Genomic DNA, 21,178 nt, shown 5'->3' on the forward strand with positions numbered 1-21,178 from the left:
CATTAAAGTACATAAAATTATATATTATATATAGTTTTTTTTTTCGCGATGAAATTGTCCACTAAGTTACATGTAACAATTCTATATGTCTACACGGTGGATAGAGCAGTTAACAAGACTGAACATTGTCAGGATTCCTCTCACAGTCTTCACTTTGTCCTAGTTCTTGATCATCAGGTGAAGGTGAAGTGGAATTCTTTTTTCCACTGTAACAAATTTGAAGTTGTTATGATTTTCATTTTGAAATATATATATATATATATATATATATATATATATATATATATATATATATATATATATATAAATGAATTTTCACATTGAATATTCAGTACGTGAATTCTATGAAATGAACATTGAAATTCAATTATTTTTTTTACATTTTTTTTCTCCACAAGGTAAAACCTAAACCTCCTAAAGCAGAAGCAGCGATGGGTACTGTCACCAAGGGGACGACAACACTAGCATTCACTACAAAAACCACCAAAAATATTAATCCATTTAAGTCATTGCAACATTTTAATTAACATTTCCTTTGAGTTTTCATACCTAAGAATTTTTCACAATATTCTCTTGGTTTTACGTACGTTTTTTGTGTAAAAATATGAATAAAACTATTTTGTCTGATGAAAATTTGTTTTCAAAAAAAGATATAAAATAAACAAGTGAAAAGCTGTCAATGTGACAGCAAACCGGGTTTTCTGTTATCTTAACTGTATCCATAATCCATGTAAACCCTTAATTGATTAACACTACCTACCGTATCCAGTGCAATGGAGTACCCTATATGACTAGTAAGTTCAAAAGCTGGTATTTTTTCATAAATTATCAGAAATCAAAATCCTAGCAATATGCACACCTCTGATATAGCCTTTGTATAATTGATCTGCAAAAGAATAACTTCCTATCTTGAAAACTGTAGGATGAATACAATGAGCTAGGGTACCCTTTTGGCAGCCGCCCGCCCGCCATTTTCACCATTTTAATAACCGAATTATTCCGTTGGAAGACCCGGTTAAAAATAGTTTATGTTATATATTTTTAGCCCATATAATGGTCTGTATCTTGCTTATAACTCAGCGACTGATACTCCAATTTTAGTTTAGCATAATACATGTAAATGCCTAAGGTTAGCATTTTTATTATAAAAATTGCTTTTGAATATTTTCAGCTAAAATCGTGAACATTTCCATTTTAATTGTTGAGTTTCAGTAAGTTTTCCTTTTATTTTTAAGTACAATCGACACACGTAGATTTATTTTCTTTTAATGTACTACATGTGATATCTCCTGATTGAGACGAAGTAAGTTACGATAAAACAAATTTAAATCTTAAGCTTTGTATATACCTTGTTTATTTTATACAATTAATATATTAAGTACATACAGGAATACTGTTTTACCTTCATCACAGTTTATTCCGCCATACAGAGAATCACAGGTACAGGAGTATGTTGCTGTGTTATTCTGACACGTGCCGTGTACACATGGGGAGCTGATACACCCACTGATTTCTGTATAAATAACACATTATTTAAAGTTACATGAATTTTGTTCAGCACCAAACATGAACCCAATGGTACTGGTAATTCAATTCCCCTATTAATGTTTATAGAAATTTTCAGATATAAATTTGTAAAGCAAAATCTATAAATGATGATCAAAATGAACACGAATGAAGAATGAAGGGCATCGCATATGCAAACACAAAATTATGATTAACAGAATGTGCACACACCTGTATCACAGTTGACACCTGTAAAGCCAGGGTGACACTCACAGGTGTAATTGTTGACATGGTCAGTACAATTCCCATTGATGCATGGGGAATTTTGACAATTGATGATTTCTGAAATAAATTAAAAATGAAAATGACGTATAGAGAGGTTTTTACAGTTCGCTTGTGCAAAATCTATAAATGATAATCAAAATGAACACGAATGAAGAAAATTCATTTTTTCGGGGGCATCGCATATGGAAACAAAAAATTATGATTAACAGAATGTGTACACACTTGTATCACAGTTGACACCTGTAAAGCCAGGGTGACACTCACAGGTGTAATTGTTGACATGGTCAGTACAATTCCCATTGATGCATGGGGAATTTTGACAATTGATGATTTCTGAAATAAATTAAAAATGAAAATGACGTATAGAGAGGTTTTTACAGTTCGTTTGTGCAAATTCTATAAATGATAATCAAAATGAACACGAATGAAGAAAATTCATTTTTTCGGGGGCATCGCATATGCAAACACAAAATTATGATTAACAGAATGTGTACACACTTGTATCACAGTTGACACCTGTAAAGCCAGGGTGACACTCACAGGTGTAATTGTTGACATGGTCAGTACAATTCCCATTGACGCATGGGGAATTCTGACAATTGATGATTTCTGAAAAAAATTGAAAATGACATAGATAGGTTTTTACAGTTCGTAAGTGCAAAATCTATAATGATAATCAAAATGAACAAGATAGAAGAAAATTCATTTTTTCGGGGGCATCGCATATGCAAACACAAACTTATAATTATCAGAATGTTTACAGACCTGTATCACAGTTGACACCTGTATAGCCAGGTTGACACTCACAGGTGTAATTGTTGACATGGTCAGTACAATTCCCATGGACACATGGGACATTTTGACAATTGATGATTTCTGAAAAAAATTGAAAATAAAAATGACATAGAAAGGTTTTTACAGTTCGTTAGTGTGAGGTGAAGCGCCCTTCAGTCTGAATCTCTGTGGCATTTGGCAAATTATAACTCGATGTATTTTGTGTTAAAATATGTTGTTTAATATCATAAACAATTTATTGCATCAAAGTTTAGAAATTTATAAATAATTTTTTAAGAAAATTCATTTTTTTCAGGGGCATTGCATATGCAAACACAAGATAATAATTAATAGAATAAACACACCTGTATCACAGTTGACACCTGTAAAGCCAGGTTGACACTCACAGGTGTAATTGTTGACATGGTCAGTACAGTTCCCATTGACGCATGGGGAATTCTGACAATTGGTGATTTCTGAAATAAATTGAGAGTGAAAATACTTGGAAAGGTTTTACAGTTCTTTAGTGCAAAATCTATAAATGATAATCAAAATGAACACGAATGAAGAAAATTCATTATTCGGGGGCATCGCATATGCAAACACAAAATTATAATTAACAGAATGTGTACACACCTGTATCACAATTGACACCTGTAAAGCCAGGGTGACACTCACAGGTGTAATTGTTGACATGGTCAGTACAATTCCCATGGACACATGGAAATGAGCGACACGTATTGTTGTCTGCAAAACGAAATAAAAATTGAGATCACTTCTTCTTTATATTATCTAAGAAATATTGATTAATATATTTGTGAGTTTCCATATTTTCGTCGTAACTTACGTCGAGAAAGCATTGTAAAACAAATTCAAAACACTACAAATCTAATTATAGTTTTAATTTTCAGTCAGACTTTCCTCTGTCGTTGTGTACGACATGAAAAATCTGGCTAGAACAACACTACAATTTAAATTTCAACTTCACATTTAACACGTATCAATAGTTTACTCAATGCTTAACTCGAAAAGTGCTGCTGGAATACTGTGCCATATGTTGCTTTAATGCAATTGCCGTGATATAACGTTTTTTTTTAGATCCAGATAAATAACAATTAAATCAATGAGGGTATGGGATTCTAGCAGTAATTTTTATCAAACTGATATGTTATTCTTTTATTTAATATGTTTATTGTTTACTGAAAACCGCTGGGTAGTGTTGTTCTATCTCATTTTATATTAAGGAACATACATACAGCTTTTTATAGTTGTCCTGTGAGGTGGTAATGATGTACTGTCCGCTTCCGTTGCATTGACATCTATTTAAACAGAAAATAATAAGTCTTAGGTTTGTTTCAAACCAACAATTTAATCTTAAGATCAGTTAACAATATATACTATCCTTATGATATACAATTGAAAAAAATAATATTCAGTTTTCGATATTTTGTTTAAATAATATGAATTTAATTTTCTTGTATCATATAAAATTATAGCAGATAAGCAACGATTCTGACATACATGTAGTATAATGAATGTAACCCTAGTTTGGCCTAAATGAGCTGGATAATCTTTAATTTCCCTTTGTAGTATCTAATTTGCTTCTTATTGATTTTCACTCATCAAAACATTTTTATTTATACTAATACATGTTTTTTTTCAATAGAATGATAGTATCAGGAATTAAAACTTCACCAACAAAAAGAACATTTACCCCCTTAACTGAGTGCAACAAATAGATTAATAAAATGCATGGATTCCATACCGGTATCACATTTGACACCTGTAAAGCCAGGTTGACACCCAGGATTGTATCTGATGACATCATCTGTACAATTCCCATAAACACATTCACTGATGTCTGTGAAAAAAGAAATTATTCCCTTTTTTCATCATATATATCAAAACGGACTGATTTTTATATTTGTAAGCTTTGTTAAAACTTGTTTGGCTGGAGTACTTTAAAAAATATACCCACCTGTATCACATTTGACACCTGTAAAGCCAGGTTGACACTCACAGGTGAACATGTTGATAAGGTTAGTACAGTTTCCATGGACACATGGAGAACTTTGACACTCATCGATGTCTGATAAACAAATATAAAATTTGTAATCTTTTCTTTTCACATTTTCAAATAACCGTTGATTTATTATCATTTGTTTATTATTTTATTACCTACAGTTAGAAATTTTGAAAAGACAACAGTGTCCTCTCTTGGTTTTACCATGAACGGACATATAGCATATGTATAAACAAAAACCTATATAATAGATAAATGTTTATTACATGTATTACAAAAACACACCTGTGGCCATGTTCATGAAAGTATCTTAAAATATCTATCTTAATACATGCCGTACGATAGGTATAAAACATATCTATGACCACTCTAAGGCATATCTTAAGATGTAAACCCAAGGTATCTTAGACGTATCCTACGTTAAGAATCTTAAATCAACCAAGTTTCCTTTTAAGCAATGAAATATAACAAAATATAATGTGAAAAAGTATTTGTGTATTGTGAATGTACATTATAAACATACTTAAATATTAAGCATTTACATTTTAAAAGATTTTTATTGTGTTATTTTATTCACCAATGATGCTTATTAAAATTCATTAACAGAATGTGTACACACCTGTTTCACAGTTGACACCTGTAAAGCCAGGCTGACACCCACAGCTGTACATGTTGATAAGGTCATTACAGATCCCATTGACACATGGGGAAGATTGGCACTCATCGATGTCTGTAATAAATTAGACAGACACAGAAAGATTTTCATACAATCGACTACATCAACATATGTGTTATAAAAGCTTTCTATCCTCGTTGACGACATAGAAGTGCTTAAACTGTTCAATATAACATGTATTTTTAAGAAGACCTCTATGTTTACGTAAGCCCATTGAGCTCATTTTCGTATGTAAAAAAAAAAAGAATAATAAAAAATTATCGCTATATAATGCGAAGGTTACGCATTTATTCGTCAAAGCATCTTGTTTATTCCCGAAAGTTACGGCATTATTTGCAAAGACTACTTGTTCATTCGCGAAGGTTTTGCGATAAATTGCAAAAGTTACGGGCTTATTCGCGAAAGTTACATGTTTATTCGCAAACTTTTCACGTTTATTCGCGATCGTTTTGCGTTATACTGGAAACTTCCGCCTTTATTCGCAATAGTTACACGTTTATTCTCAGAAGTTAAAAGATTATACGCGAATGTTTCGCGTTTATTCGCAACAGATATGTTAAACATATATCACAAAAGTATTATTTGATAAAGTTATATGTGTTAAAGCATGAAACTTTTTATTCATTACTAATAAACGCTTAAAAGGTTTTATATGGGTTTGAATCTACCTCGTTTTCTTTTACATTGATATCCTGTTTTAAGCAAACGTGAGTCATTTTGAGACATGAATTTAAGACTGGTAAATTTCTATTCTCTTTGGATTGTGTGTCTTTTACGACCAATTTAAAAGAATTTGTTTTTAAAAACGCTGCATATGCCTTGTTTATTGTTGGTGGGTTTTTTCACCAATCTACATAAGTTATAACCTCTTTGCAAATTATACAGTTAAATTTAAACGCATTTAAAACTGTTGAACATAGGTTCCAACTAATTATTCTTTTTTAAATTCCAGACCGGAATGTAAACGTCCCAGTTTGAAATATATATGATCGCCTGATCACGTGGTGTCAGAATCTAATCAGTATGTAAACAAGGAATTGACACAAAAGCGTGTTCAGCGTGAGACACATTAAATGTTTTCCAAAGTACATGTATATAACCGATTACAAAATCAAAAAGTTTGTTATGTATGACTGGAACATTTGAAACTTACTATTCTCACAATTTTCCCCATCAAATCCTTTTCGACATAAACACCATGTAGTATCTAGGGATAGATATTTCAAACACTTTCCTCCATTTTGACATGTATTTTTGTGGCATTTAACTGTAAAGAAACCAAAAAAAAAAAGATTTAAAGATCAAACTTATGCGTATTGTGAAGAAGATGTTTTTAAAAAGTATGAGTACTATTTGTTCTTAGATGACGTTAAGACACATATATATCTATGGTTTAAATGTGTAAGGAAAAAACAACCGATGTGCAAATATCTACCCATGATGTGTTTTTAAAAATTTTAGATCTAGGAATGATATATTTCTTGAGCTTTATTTCGGAATGTATACACGTTTTGTACTCGGATGTGGTTTCTTGAGTATAAAGTGCACTAAAAATATAATTGTTTCAATATATTGTTGCAAATACGCAATTATGCATTGCGCATAAATAATAAACTTTAGTCATAAACTTGATGCTATCTTATACGGTTTACAGTCTAAAAATGTATTCTAATTCGACCATCATTCTCGAATTTAAAAAATAGAGTTTTCATATGCATTTCGAAAAAAAAGGAAAAAATCATTAACTAAGAAAACAGAGATATGCAGCCCATGTACTTATTATTAATCCTTTTGGTTGAGTTTGACAATCCGTTGCTGGATCTAATCCATGTTGACAATCACATCTGTATCCTTTAGTACTAGAGTCCATGAAACAAGAACCGCCATTTTGACAAGGTAGTCTGTAGCAAGCATTTGCTAAAACAAATGATTGAACATACACAAACATATTAAAAGCAATACAACTATATGCGGAAGTGTTTTCATTCTAAGGTATATGTTTGACTTATATATGCAATGATACTGTTGATTTGAATATCATGTATTGAACGATATATTTACTTTTTAATTTCCAGAGAGAGAGAGAGAGAGAGAGAGAGAGAGAGAGAGAGAGAGAGAGAGAGAGAGGACCTTTTAAGAAACCTGACACATTATGAAGTTGCTTAGAATAAAAAGATTTTCTCTCAAAGCTAAAAAAAATCATAATGCTATATTTTACATTGTTATATTCAGTTGTATATTCTCACTATATAACTCTATATAGACGAATAATCAATAATTGTAATATTAGCTCGTCCGAAAAATATTGACCGGTCAATATTTTTTTGATATTGACCGGCTAGGAATAATATCTAGAGAACATTCCCTCTATTTCAAATGATCACCTCTGATTTGTTGATTCGTAAACGATGACGTAAATAATTCTTCGCTACTCCAAAACAAGGTGACGTCATAATAGACAGTCAGTCAAGGGAAGTAAACAACGGACGCACAATGCGACGGTTTGCTATCATAACGGATGTAAGGGTTTGCGAATTACTGTGAAGTAAAATCAGGTAGAACATCTGTATATTAATTCTTTCGGTCGGCGGAATATCACCAGTGACCGTTTAATGCTGAGGATATTTTGGAAATGAACTTTGCACAGAACTGAATTCGTGAATTCTTTGTTGAGCCGAGAAAATTATGGCGATCTGTTTTCAATTACTTTCTTAGTTTTGGTTTGTTTCTTCATATAACAAAACAAATGTTGACTGTGTTTTCGGGCAACATTGATTATATTAGCCCCCTTGGGACGAAAATATTGCCCTCCGCTTCGCGTCGGGCAATATTTCGTCCCTCGGGGGCTAATATAATCAATGTTGTCCTCAACCCCAGTCAATATTTGTATAATATTTGGCAACAAAGTCCGATAACCCTAACAGTGTCAAATACTTAAAAATAAAAACCAATGACTTTAGTTTGTTTAAAAAAAATACTTCTCCAATAAATTGTATTTCTAAGATAAAGATTATCAAGTTTGAATTTGGTTTTAAGAATAATCTTTCATATTAGATATACACCCTGTACATCTTTGATATAAAAAAACATCATACTAGCTATTGATAATACCACCCGCAATGTCGAGATCAGGGAACCGTTTCACAAAAGCATCGTAAATCTTACGTAGTACGTAACTGCGACGTAAGTAGTTCGTAGCAAAGTTTCGACGAAAGCGTCTTAATTCACGTTGCGTCGTAAGTTACGTCGTTACTCTACGTCATCTCGGAGGTGACGTAAAATTACTTCTCAGCGTTAGTTTATCAAAATGGCGGCGTTCATGAGGAACAACAGTGTTATATTCTATTTGTGTGGATAATAACCTTTACTGAAATCCAATGCCATAAACACTTTTGTTTTCAAAAAATAAACTAATGGGTGATGCAAACAAAGTCTTTCAGAAAGACATAAGATGCACAATGAACTTACTTTCAAAGGTATAAAATGTGCATTTACAATCTGAAGTAAGAAAACAACTATCCTACAAAAATTCAATGCACAATGAATGTATGAATAAAATGAATCAAGTATCATCATCTCCCATTTTTTTCAGAAGGAATCATATGTAAGTTTGGTTAACTTATACAACTAATACAAAGGTAGTTTTGTATTTCCGTATTTATTTTTGATTAGCTTAACTACTTTTGAATGTTTACCACGTTATTGATGTACTTTATAACCATTAACTACCACTCTTCTCATCTGGGTTGAAATATGATGAAATCCTAAACCCTATCAATATTCCTAAATTCTTCGTAGAATGTTTTGTTTTCTAAGCCACATTTTGAATGCCGCTTAACTCGTAGAAATAAGCGTCTACTTTGCCAAATGATATACATACTTATTTCTTATGTCGCTTATAACGCAAGATCTGATTGATTTACAAGCTGGGTGTGAATTTCCGTATCACCTGATAAGCCGGGTGTATATAAAATGTGACGGCACAATGTATTTCTTGTTTTTATCTTTGGTTAAAAATGTAACGTTACATGAAGAAAATGAAAACTTTTTAAGATAATTTGTCAAAATCACTATTTCTTAATGTTCTAGCTATTGGCGTGAATAAATGATTTTCAGCACTTCAATTAATATTATTTTTCAGTTCTTTGTATCGAATTTATCTCACAGGTAAAACAATAAGAATTACAAATGTTATATAACATAGGAAATAAATTCGTTATCCAGGTTCAACCAAAGGTGTACGGGGATACACCCCTGGATGTATTCCATACACCCTAAGGCCGCAGGCCGAAGGGTGTATAGAATACATCCAGAGGTAGTTTTGCGTACACTCTAAATTGGATCTGAATATCTATATAATAATGTATACGGAATTGGATCATTGGTGAACATCGTCTATAAAATAATCATGCTCTACATTTGGATCAACAAATTTTTAATTTATTTAAAGTAGATTAAGAAGGATAACCTGATAGTCACAATCAGAAATACATACTTGTACATCCAGTACTACGGTTAGCAGGGCAAGGGTTCGACAGGTAACAGATCTGTCCAGACGGGCAGGAATTGTTCCTTGCGCACAAGACTTCTCTAAAATTCTCGGTATGTCGCTATACAAGTACAAACAGGAAATAATAAAACTTTAATTTATTTGGATTATACATGTACTTACAGTCAGAAGTTTATTTGAAGAACTTTGTTTGTTCAAGACAACAAATGTCAAAGGAAACAACACACAAAACATCTTCTTACAAAGCGATAAGATACATTTGGATACCTCTAGATCGGACCCAACTTGGTTTTTCAGACTTGTTTGTTATAGTTTGCCGTGTGATTTTATGAGAAATAACAGATTAAGTAATAGTTTTGGTAAGATTGATCATCAGATGATGAAGAAATTGATTTTAAATGACTCAGTTTAGGTTTTTATAAAATAGAGTTAGAAGTTAGAAGAATTAGAACAATCTTTCACTGAATTTTCTTGATATTTATTAACACTAAAATTCACACTGGGGGTAATAGTACGGGATATGTATTACTTTTGTAATGCACTCATAATATTGTTCCTCGTAAGTGGCAAGGGTTCTCAACAAAATTTAAGATACAAGTTATATTATTGGATTTAATATTCTAATAATGGACATATTACAGAATATAATTTCCCTTTTAATAATAAATAGCAACTTCATAATTGGATTGATATGATAATGCATATGTCTTATGTAAAAAATTGATATTAAAAAAAAACAAAACTCCGCAATTATATACCAATAAACAAATTTGCAGGCTACGTACCATCAGCAACTATATTTTGAGTGTAAGGTACTTTGCATTCTAATATTATTAGGAACTTAGTTTGTAAAAGTTCTGCTACATACCACTGATTGTACATCTAAACATGGACAATAAGTTTTCTCTTCTTAAGATTAATTAAGATATTCATAGACATTCTGAAAAAATATATTGATTAATTCAACTAGCTATTTATTCTTAGCATTTATTTAAACAGTGTTTATGAGGTTAAGTGATCAAAAGTTAACTATCAGATATTCTGTACCATTTTAGATATGATATATTTAACTATAAACTATATGTTTAAAAAATCAAAATATTTTGCTTTTGAATTCGAACAATATGCTGTGTATTTTTACAGAGCTCTTCTTTTTAATGAGATAAATAAAGTCTAATATCAAACCATCAAGCCCTTTTAATTATAAGTGCTTTATCTTTTAATATATACGACTGAATTAACGTATATAAACACATATACATATAAGCCATGAATTTGATATCCTACCATGCAGCTATCTCTGTTGCTTTTACAGTACTTTTCGTCATTTTCACATCTAGAATCACTCTGTTTGTTCCTATGCAAAAACCGAGCGGCAACTTGTTTCGATATTTCACCTGGCAAATTTAAGTAGTTACCTGAAAGAAAAACATGATGGTAAAACAAAAAAGAGAGGGGGGAAATAGAAATTAATAATGCTTACTTTGTATCATTTTTAAACGACACATACCAGCTAAAATAATTTGATAGAAAAGGGCACCAATTAACAAAGACGTTGGAAACATTGCGCTCATTTTAAAAAAAAATTCACGTTTAGTTTTATTTTCGGCTAACAGTTTCAATGTGTTTCTCAGTATGATTGTGAAAACATATTCTTACGCTTACATATAAGTTCATACATGTTAAAAACGGATGCTTATCTACCATTATGGTGATTGGTTAGTGTTATGCAATGTTGTTAATAACAAAACTAAAGATACCTTGAATTTGACTTTCAAAACAATGTGTATATATAAGTAAACATCGCACTTACAATACGGTATAAACAATCATTTATAATGTTTAAGTTAAAAATACACAAAATCCCTAGCAAATTCTTGATTGTCGAATAAAGTATTAAGCCTTGTTCTCTTAAAATTTCCTACTCACTATGTTCAAACAGTAAACTCACTTATATTGATTTATAAATATGATATAATATATATGATAATGATACCCGACGCAAAATTGACAAAACGCAACAAATACGCGATTATTAAGAAGCTCATATTTCAGTTACACGGAAGCCTAAAAATGCAGCACATTTCAATTATAATGCTCTACAAACTGAAATTAATTTTGATAATTCAGAATGAACTTAGATATATCTTTAAAAAATAGAAATAGTAATTTGAACATTCATAACCAGACATATATTCATATTACTCATGAGAAAATATAAACATTTTTTTTAAATATTAAAACACTTTGCAAAAAATAAAATAAGATAGAATGAAATAAAATGCTTTATCTAAATGTGTCAGACTATGATTGTTTAGTTTACTCTGTTCTTCAATACTTATCATATAGAGGACTTAGTTTTTTAATATACCAGTTTTATCGAGATATGACTTAAATTAGATCAACTTTTTTATGAGAACTCTTAAACCACTGATAAGAGCACAGTGTGTCAAAATGTAAAACAGAACACATCAATTTTCAACCTTATTTTTTGTTCGACAAAATATTTGCAGGCACTAATGCTTCTTAATTACTAAATAAATCAAAACGAATAGCAATTAAACAAAATATTTATTCTAAATCCCGGTTTTCTCGGCAGTTCTTATTCAGGCATTAATCATCATTTAATATTAGATATTGATGATTTTAATCTTTATATATTTACCAACAACAATTCAATTCAATCTTTCAACTTTTATTGACCATTATCATATAGTCATCTAATTAAAATACATAAAATTATTTTTTTTACATTTTAAAATGTCAGCTAATCATACAACCTAAATGTTGCAATAAAACATAACCATTACCACAATAATTCGACATTTAAGCGGCGTGTGTAGTTTCAGGCCACATTAAGATTATAAAACCAGAAATAAAAAATATTTGCCATATATTGATTTCAGTTGTTTTCACTGACATGCATGCGTATTTTTCAAAAAAATCAACTAGAAGTAATAGCGAGCGCAGCGAGCATCATAGACAGCGTGTACGATCGGACGAAATTCGAGTTGAAATCTGCACATTGTTCGAGGAAATTTTTAAGAGGCCACGTGAAAAAGTTCTACGTATCCAAATAATCTTTGGCGGTGCATAGCAACATGGTGGAACAGGAAGTGATTCTAAGGAAAATTCTTATCTTTTAAATCGCATACATACAGTACCGATCAGACCCAACCTAACAGGGTTTAGTTGGGGTTTACTCTGGGTTTACTAGAGTGGACCCAGAGTAAACCCAGAGTAAACCCCAAGTAAACCCCAAGTAAACCCAGAGTAAACCCCGATCAGAAGAATACCCTGAAAGCAGACGCTACATGTGTATTCGGAATATACAAGGGGCAGGAATTACAGGCAGTAGGATGATAAGATAAAATACAGGTTTGTTTCACACTTCAGTGCGTATAGTTGACTCCAAAAGCAATTCTCGAGTAAACCCAAAGTAAACCCTGAGTAAACCCAAAGTAAACCCTGAGTGGACCCCAATTTTCAAAAAGTAAACCCAAAGTAAACTCAGAAAGTAAACCCGGGGTTTAGTTGGGGTTTAATCTGGTGTTAGGTTGGGTCTGATTGGTACTATATATTGAATTGGGGTTTACTCTGGTGTTAGGTTGGGTCTGATCGGTACTGTATATTGAATTTAACAATTAAAATCCTTTAAAACACAAAGGTAAACAACACATATGCTTACAAAAAATAAAGCTGTACCTATTTGAGCCTTTGCTGACATATGACGTCATTTTCTTCCCGAATTTATCCGTTGCCATTGAAATAAGGTTAAGTATGACGTCATAGTGATCTTGCGCTATGATTTTCTGTGACACATTTAGAGGTGGATCAAGATCTGTACTGGGTGTAACGTGTAATAAGTACTCAGTATGAGTGTTAAAGGCGACTCTCCGGCTGATTAGTTTTGTTTTGATATAATTTTGTTTTATTATTTGAACTTCGTGAAGCCACGTTATATTGTAATAAATAAATGAAACCAAAAAAAGAGAAAAATAAACTGTTAAAATATCTACACGTGTTTGTTAGTTGCATATGTGGTCAAACCTTTAGATAATATAATTGGATATCACACACTATAAAAGGGGGAGGGCGCATGCCTACAACGCACGTGAAATAACACAGACACGCAAATTATTGTTTACTGATTATTATTAATGTTCAGTTGTATTTTGTTTAAGAGTATTAGCCAATAGTAGAACAATTAGAATAAATGTTTGATAACTTTGGGTTTCATGCGGTGGTCAAAGTTTTAGAGACGAAGCCAAAGTGTTTAGTTTTGTGCTCGTCCCAACGGTCACACCGTAACACATATAAAAAAGGGTAGCTTGTAACAGATCAGAGGTACATGTATCTGAAATGAATATGAAAACCATTACTGTTATGGTCTAATATCTTTTAGGACTACCTTGCGTCTACTCTGGAAAATAACTCCATCTTATACCATTTGAGATTCCCTGGGATTTTAATATCTCGCAGTCCGTCGTGGGTCTGTTATTTTCAATCCTGCTTGAAATGTCGGAAGTGTGATATTTACTCAACAGGTGAGTAATGTTCAAGACACGATGTAGTATATAGATATCGATACTTTCCATATTAAAGAACTTACATGCATATGTACACAATTACAGTTGTCTATATTTAACGTCGGTATCGGCAAAATCGACGATATCGTATTGATATCGAATTGCATATATACACAACAAAATCTGTCCATATTTTTTGTCGATATCGTCGATGCATTTGTATTTGCATTTGTGCACAATGTAATCGAAAACTTTGGGAAACTGTACCATGCTTTTTCTAAGTGTTGATGATACAGACTATCGTCGACATCGACAATAAAACTGATTTTGCAACTTCATCAGTGTGTGTCGATATCGATGTTGATATCGTCAAGTTGAGCACGACATCGTCGGTATCGACATCATAATTGGTTTAGCATTTTTCAAAATTCGATATCGATCTCGATATCGTCATATTGTTGTCGATATCGTCGATATAATCGACAAAGTTGGTCTTGGACATGAATGCTTTTCTGAAGATGCAATGAAGAAAGTTTGAATTGTTTTGGAACCAACAGCAAATGTTCTTTGAAGATTGTTTTAAAAAGCTGGTATAATTAAAGATATTGATAGAAAACCACAAAAATTTATGACTTTTTTTTAATGTTATTTTCGAGCCTGGGCGAACTTTGGCGCTTTTGGTCACAAGAAAAAATATATACCACATGTCAGATCTACAACCTTTTGTTTACAATCCCTTAAATGGTGAACTCAATATCTTAAATCGTTTACCCCTGGACAAGCAGACCTTCTGTAAATCGTAAAATTGTAAATATCCGAAAACCGGAAGTTATTTTACCTTAAAAAATGTCCAACAATGTTCAGATAAATATCTATTGGATCTTAAAGTTTCATATAAATCGGTAGAGTTGTTTTAGGGAAATTGCGTACACAAAATTGGCTAAAAAAATAGACACGATCTCGTTGGGAGCAACGAGGAGATCTCCCATGTAACAAAATAGCCCTTGTTACATGTACTTATATAATCGAACACTGGTGATTGGACTTTATATTTTACGTATCCTATAACTTTGACTATACTGATTGGACGTTACATATTATTCTTTGAACTATTGTGATTTGACTTATCATTTAATTTCAGAATCAGTATAGATTGCTTTCGTAAAGTAAATACCTTTATTTAATGTATATTCCATGTAATTTGAATCACGATAATTCTGTGTCCATCAAAGACTTTATTGCTTTAAAGGAAGGTCAGAGAGAGAGAGCCAATAGCTACCATGTTTACATATTTATGGGGTGTATTGTTTTGAGGTGATGATCCTTTAATGACCGTAATTAAATCCTTGCTGGTCAGTATGTCTCCAATTTGGACATTATGTTCCCGATTTGTACACAAATATCCTGAGGGGGTAAAGTTTGATATAAACTAAATAATTACATACATCATTCGGCTAATCGAAGTCAATTAGCCCTTTTGATCGGCTCAGGTAGATGACAGTAATTGGTCACGATACAGTGACCCTCCCACTAGTAAATATCTGTCGTAACCTTGATTGACCCTAAGTACACTGAATAAGGGCGGGTTCTTGACTGACCAGCTTGACGCCATCTTGGATCATCATAGTAACAAGGTGGTGGCGCCCTCTTAAGGGGCTTTTCAACACCCAATGAACACTTGTATTACTTTGATAGTTGTTTTCCCCAAATAGTATAAAACTACTAACTTCTCGCAAGTTAGGTTAATTCCGACGCTCTTTCGAACTCTTAACATCTCTCTCTGACTTCCCCGAATTGGGACTGTGTATTTAGTTTGCTTTTTGCCGAATAAAACCACTATACGATCACTTAAGACTTTTACTTAACGTGTACACTACTTACGTAAGATACGCGTGGTAGTGTTATACGGGCTGATTGGTGCCGTGACCAGGATTTGTACCTTCTTTAAAAGACTTTGGATTTTTGGATCTAACTAACCAGTCACGGTAAGACAATTTTATTATTCTTTATTGTCCTGTTTTGTAAGTCCGAGTCTCATCTACTCTTGATTTATTCTTATTTATTCTATTATTCTTTTGGGTATTTATTGTCTGGTAAACATGACTGAAGGTTTAGAACAAGCCACAAATATTGTTGCTGGTACGATACAGCAAGGGTTTACTGAACTTAGTACGACAGTGAATGAGAAACTCAAACAAATTAAAATCGCCATTAAAAAGCAAGAAATCATAATTGATACACCTCCTTTTTCGGGGAAGCCGTCGGAATTCCGGGCTTGGATAAATGCAATAAACAAAGCTTTGGTCTTAAATCCCCATTTGACAGATGATGAAAAAGTCCGTCTTGCTCTAAGACATAGCAGGGGGGATGTAAGTGACTATATCGGCCTGTACATTGAACAGCGCGTGCATGACCAAACTGTAGAAAGGGGATGGGGGCACCTGAAAAACCAACTAATATTAAGATTTGGGGAATGTAGTGACAAACATCACGCATATGCATCCCTGTTCAAAATTAAACAAAAACCTGACGAAAATGTCCAGGTGTACAGCACTCGACTCTCTCGACTGGCCCTCGACGCATTTGACAGCCTTGACCCTCCTGAGGTACAGCGCCAGTTGGTACAATTGTTCATTGACGGTATGTCCGACGATCACATGAAAATCAAAATCATGCATCAAAAGCCGACTACGCTGACGGCTGCCGCGGATAGCGCGCTTTCAATACAGAACTTTCATACCGAGGTTAAAATGCGGTTAGGGAAAGAGTTTGTCCCGACGCGAGATCCGGAAGAGGTGGTATTTCCCAGGCTCAGACCTGTCGCGCCTGATCCGCCTAACCCTATCCCAACTTTAAATCCTCAAAACCCCCTCCCTGCCCCACGCACTATTGTGCCTATGGAAATAGGTCACATGCGGTATAGAAGAAGGCCCAGAACTGAACAATTTGAGAATGCATGCTTTAATTGTAAAAGAGAAGGTCACATAGCTCGAAATTGCCCCGAAAGAACAAGACAGCCCCAAGCTCGAAAACGTCCCACCCCGAAAAACCGTTTAAACTAGAAACCCTCCGTCGCAATGAGGCCGGCGGCGGAGGAGGAGGAAAGGTAAGAGTAGGAGAATTAAGTAATCAATCACCAGCCAAGAAGTTAAAATCAGCTTTCATTAATTTTGCTGGTAGTCCAAATTCTTGTTTAATTAAAGTTCAGAACCAGAAACTCAGGGCTTTAGTGGATACTGGAGCAGAGGTGAGTCTTATCAAACGGAAAATTTACGATTCACTAAAATACAAACCAGAATTACAAAGAAAAAGGTTAAATTTAATGGGTGTGGATGGTTCCCCATTAGACATAGATGGGGTGGCTAGAATTTCTTTTATTATTGGCGGAAATAGTGTTGTACAAGATTTTTATGTAACGCGCTCAATGACCAGAAATGTAATCCTTGGACGTGATTGGTTGCTTAGTAACGGTTTTAGGTTGTATTTTGACCTAAAATCTTTAAGAATTAAAAATGCGTATGTGCCCCTGGAGGAGGATGTGCATATCTCATCTGTAGAAAAAGGTACGAATTGCAGACTGGCCTCACTGAAAATTAATGATTCTATCGTACCACTGGATGATGATTTGTGCATATCTTCCCTGCTACGAACCACAGGTAAAGTTAAAATAAAACCCCAGACAGCAGTACAAGTACCGGTAAAGGTTGGTAGTAATTGTCGCTCCCGCGAAATTGAAATTTATGGTCTTGATCGCGGATTTTTGTCCCTAAATCCAGGTTTACTGGTCTGTAATGCGGTAGCCCCAAGGAACGAAAGAAATCGTTCAATGGTAATAGTCGTTAATACCACAGGTAAGTGTATGGTTTTAAGACGAGGTGCCGTTGTGGCCCGGGGCGAGCCGATTACAGATCAACGTGTTGAAGACCCGCGCACGTCGGATCCGTATCCGATACCGGAAATAAACGCTTTACAGACAGGCGCCCTCGATTTTAAGGCACCTGACGAATTTCAACTTTTGGTTAAAAATTTACTTGAAAAAAATATTGACTTATTTGCGAAGTCAGACGCGGACTTAGGACGGACCGATACCGTCAAGATGTCTATAGACACTGGTGACCATCACCCAATCAGGAAACGACCATACCGCGCTCCTTTGAATAAACGAAGAATAATTTCCCAAGCAGTCGATGAGATGCTGGCAGCGAAGGTGATAGAACGATCAGTATCCCCATGGTCCTTCCCGATGGTAATTGTGAAGAAAGCAGATGGGAGCAACCGACCCTGTGTGGATTACAGGTCCTTGAACAACATCACCAGGAAAAACAGTTATCCCTTGCCACTGATAGATGATATCCTCGCACAATTAGGCCAGGCTAAGTACTTTACTACGCTGGACTTAAAAAGCGGCTACTGGCAAGTGGCCATGGACGAGGAATCGAAATCAAAAACGGCATTTGCCTGTCATCGTGGACTTTTCCAGTTTAATGTTATGCCATTTGGGTTATGCAATGCTCCAGCAATTTTTCAAAATTTAATGGCAGTGGTTTTACAGGGATTAGAAGACTTTACAACAGCTTATCTTGATGACGTAATCATCTGGTCAACAGACGCAGAGCAACATCAACAACATCTTCAACAGGTATTTGATAGGTTACGACATCACGGGCTTAAATTGAAGTTAAAGAAATGCTCCTTTTATCAAAATCGAACCAATTATCTAGGCTTTATCATCAGCGAACAAGGTATTCAGCCCGACCCAGAGAAAGTTAAAATTATCAAAGCGTTGCCCCAACCTCGATGTGTCCGCGATGTTCGGTCGTTTATTGGCATGACTGGATACTATCGACGTTTTGTTCCCCAGTACTCACAGGTTGCAGAACCCCTGACAGCTCTTACAAGAAAACATGCCAGGTTTAAGTGGACAGAAGAGTGTACTGCTGCATTTGAGAAACTGAAGAGTTACTTGAGTACTGTGCCGCTCCTTGCGTATCCGGACCCCACCAAAAGTTATATACTATATACGGATGCGAGCCAAAATGCTATTGGGGCCTGCTTGACTCAACCTTGTGATGATCCCCCTGACAACCCCAACGTAAGGAATGAGAAACCACTCTTCTTCCTATCCCACAAACTCAGTGACACACAGACACGGTGGTCTGTTGTTGAAAAGGAGGCTTACGCTATCTACTATGCACTGCAAAAACTGGACGCGTACTTGCATGGAGCCTCTTTTATCATCCGCACAGATCACAAACCACTGAAGTATGTCTTGGAATCCCCCATGCAGAACAAGAAAATCCAGTTGTGGGCAATGTGTATGACTGGATATGACTGTACCGTAGAGTATGTTGCAGGTACAGAAAACTCTTGCGCTGACCTCCTCTCTCGGATAGATCACTCACTACTGACTGATGACTCTGATATTTGCACAGAGATGGGACCGGATGTAAGCGACAAGACATACGAGATCGGAATACTTGATTCTTCTAATTTTCGACCTAAGGATCATATGGACTCCACAATAGAAGACAAAGATCTGGATATTCCTGACAAGGAGGAAGCCTTCCCTAACTTAGACTTGGTGGTAGAACAGTCTCAAGACCAGGACTTGACTAGGTTAAAACTTCGTCTGAAAAATGCAACAGCCACCAAATCAGAGGCTAGACACCATTTAATAATCGACGATGTCGTTTATTACTTATCAGACCCAGACGGCAATCCGTCCCTACGGCTATTTGTTCCGACCCATTTGCGCCTTGGTGTCCTTAAACGACACCATGACCTAGGGCACTATGGAGTGGACCGCACTTACGCTACTATTAGGCAGAGTTATTATTGGCCTAACTTGTATAAGGAGCTTATGGAATACACTGAAAAATGCATCCGTTGTAAGGAGAGAAATCTAAAGAGGCAACGAGCGGAACTACAAGACACTGGTATTCCACCGTTTCCATGGGCCAAGATTGCCGTAGATTTATCAGGACCATACCCGACGTCACTATCGGGGAACCGCTATATTGTGGGTTTTATCGATATCTACAGTGGATATCCAGAGGCATTCCCAGTCAAAAACAAGACTGCCGAAAATGTAGCCCACCTCATAATCGAAGAGATCTTTCCACGCTATGGATGCCCACTCGTCCTTATTAGTGACAATGGTACTGAGAACATCGCTAAGGAAGTCCAGGAAACCTTAGCCTACTTGAACATTATTCACATTCGGTCGGCATTTTATCATCCGGAATCCAACGCCAAAATCGAAAGGTTCCATAGGACTTTACACAATATCCTTAGTAAGAGAGTTCAAGAAAACCCAACTACGTGGGATGTGTACCTTAACCAAGCGTTGGCCGCCATACGGTTCACCGTTAGCGAAACCTCAAAATTCTCGCCCTACTTTTTGGTATTCAACCGTGATGTTGTGCTGCCGGTAGATAACATTCTGCGTCCCCGCCGTAAATACCTTGGCGATGAGCATCATCAAATTGCGTTGGAACTGCAACATCGGAGCTTCCTACAACTCCATAAAAACCTCGCAAAAGCTAAGAAAAGACAAGCTAAATACGCGGACAAAGGCGCGAAACCAGTTGAATTCCAAATCGGCGATGCGGTATACCTACGTAACCATACGCCTAAGGGCAAATTGGATCGGCGGTGGCTACCCTTTTACCGAATCATCACTCAAACATCGCCGGTATCTTTTGTAATAAAACATCAATTAGACGGGTCGACAAGAAAAACGCATGCAAACGACATCCGTCTGGCTAACGTTGACCAATGGACGGTTCCGAGTGACAATAGACCCCGGACGTTACGACGGGCACAATATGCGGAACCACCGAACACGGACGATCCCTCAAGCGGAACGAGTTCCG

General features: G+C 34.9%; 2 protein-coding genes across 2 annotated transcripts; one reads left to right on the top strand and one right to left on the bottom strand.

Annotated features, from left to right (window-relative positions):
* Window positions 1-47: 47 nt before the first annotated feature.
* Window positions 48-11,339, bottom strand: LOC128159196 (fibropellin-1-like). The gene is made up of 18 exons (XM_052822257.1): window positions 11,285-11,339; window positions 11,062-11,192; window positions 9,760-9,874; window positions 7,041-7,181; window positions 6,418-6,531; window positions 5,208-5,318; window positions 4,544-4,654; window positions 4,331-4,426; window positions 3,822-3,884; window positions 3,202-3,312; window positions 2,931-3,041; window positions 2,557-2,667; window positions 2,290-2,400; window positions 2,014-2,124; window positions 1,738-1,848; window positions 1,403-1,513; window positions 381-471; window positions 48-206 (listed from the first exon to the last, which is right to left on the bottom strand). The coding sequence occupies exons 1-18, from the start codon at window positions 11,337-11,339 to the stop codon at window positions 110-112; spliced, it is 1,902 nt and encodes a 633-aa protein (XP_052678217.1). The 3' UTR covers window positions 48-109.
* A 5,063-nt stretch (window positions 11,340-16,402) lies between these two features.
* On the top strand, window positions 16,403-17,365 carry LOC128159198 (uncharacterized). Its single transcript, XM_052822259.1, has one exon. The coding sequence runs from the start codon at window positions 16,403-16,405 to the stop codon at window positions 17,363-17,365; it is 963 nt and encodes a 320-aa protein (XP_052678219.1).
* Window positions 17,366-21,178: the final 3,813 nt, after the last annotated feature.

Source organism: Crassostrea angulata, chromosome 8 (assembly GCF_025612915.1).
Source record: "Crassostrea angulata isolate pt1a10 chromosome 8, ASM2561291v2, whole genome shotgun sequence".
Taxonomy (NCBI): Eukaryota; Metazoa; Mollusca; class Bivalvia; order Ostreida; family Ostreidae; genus Magallana; species Magallana angulata.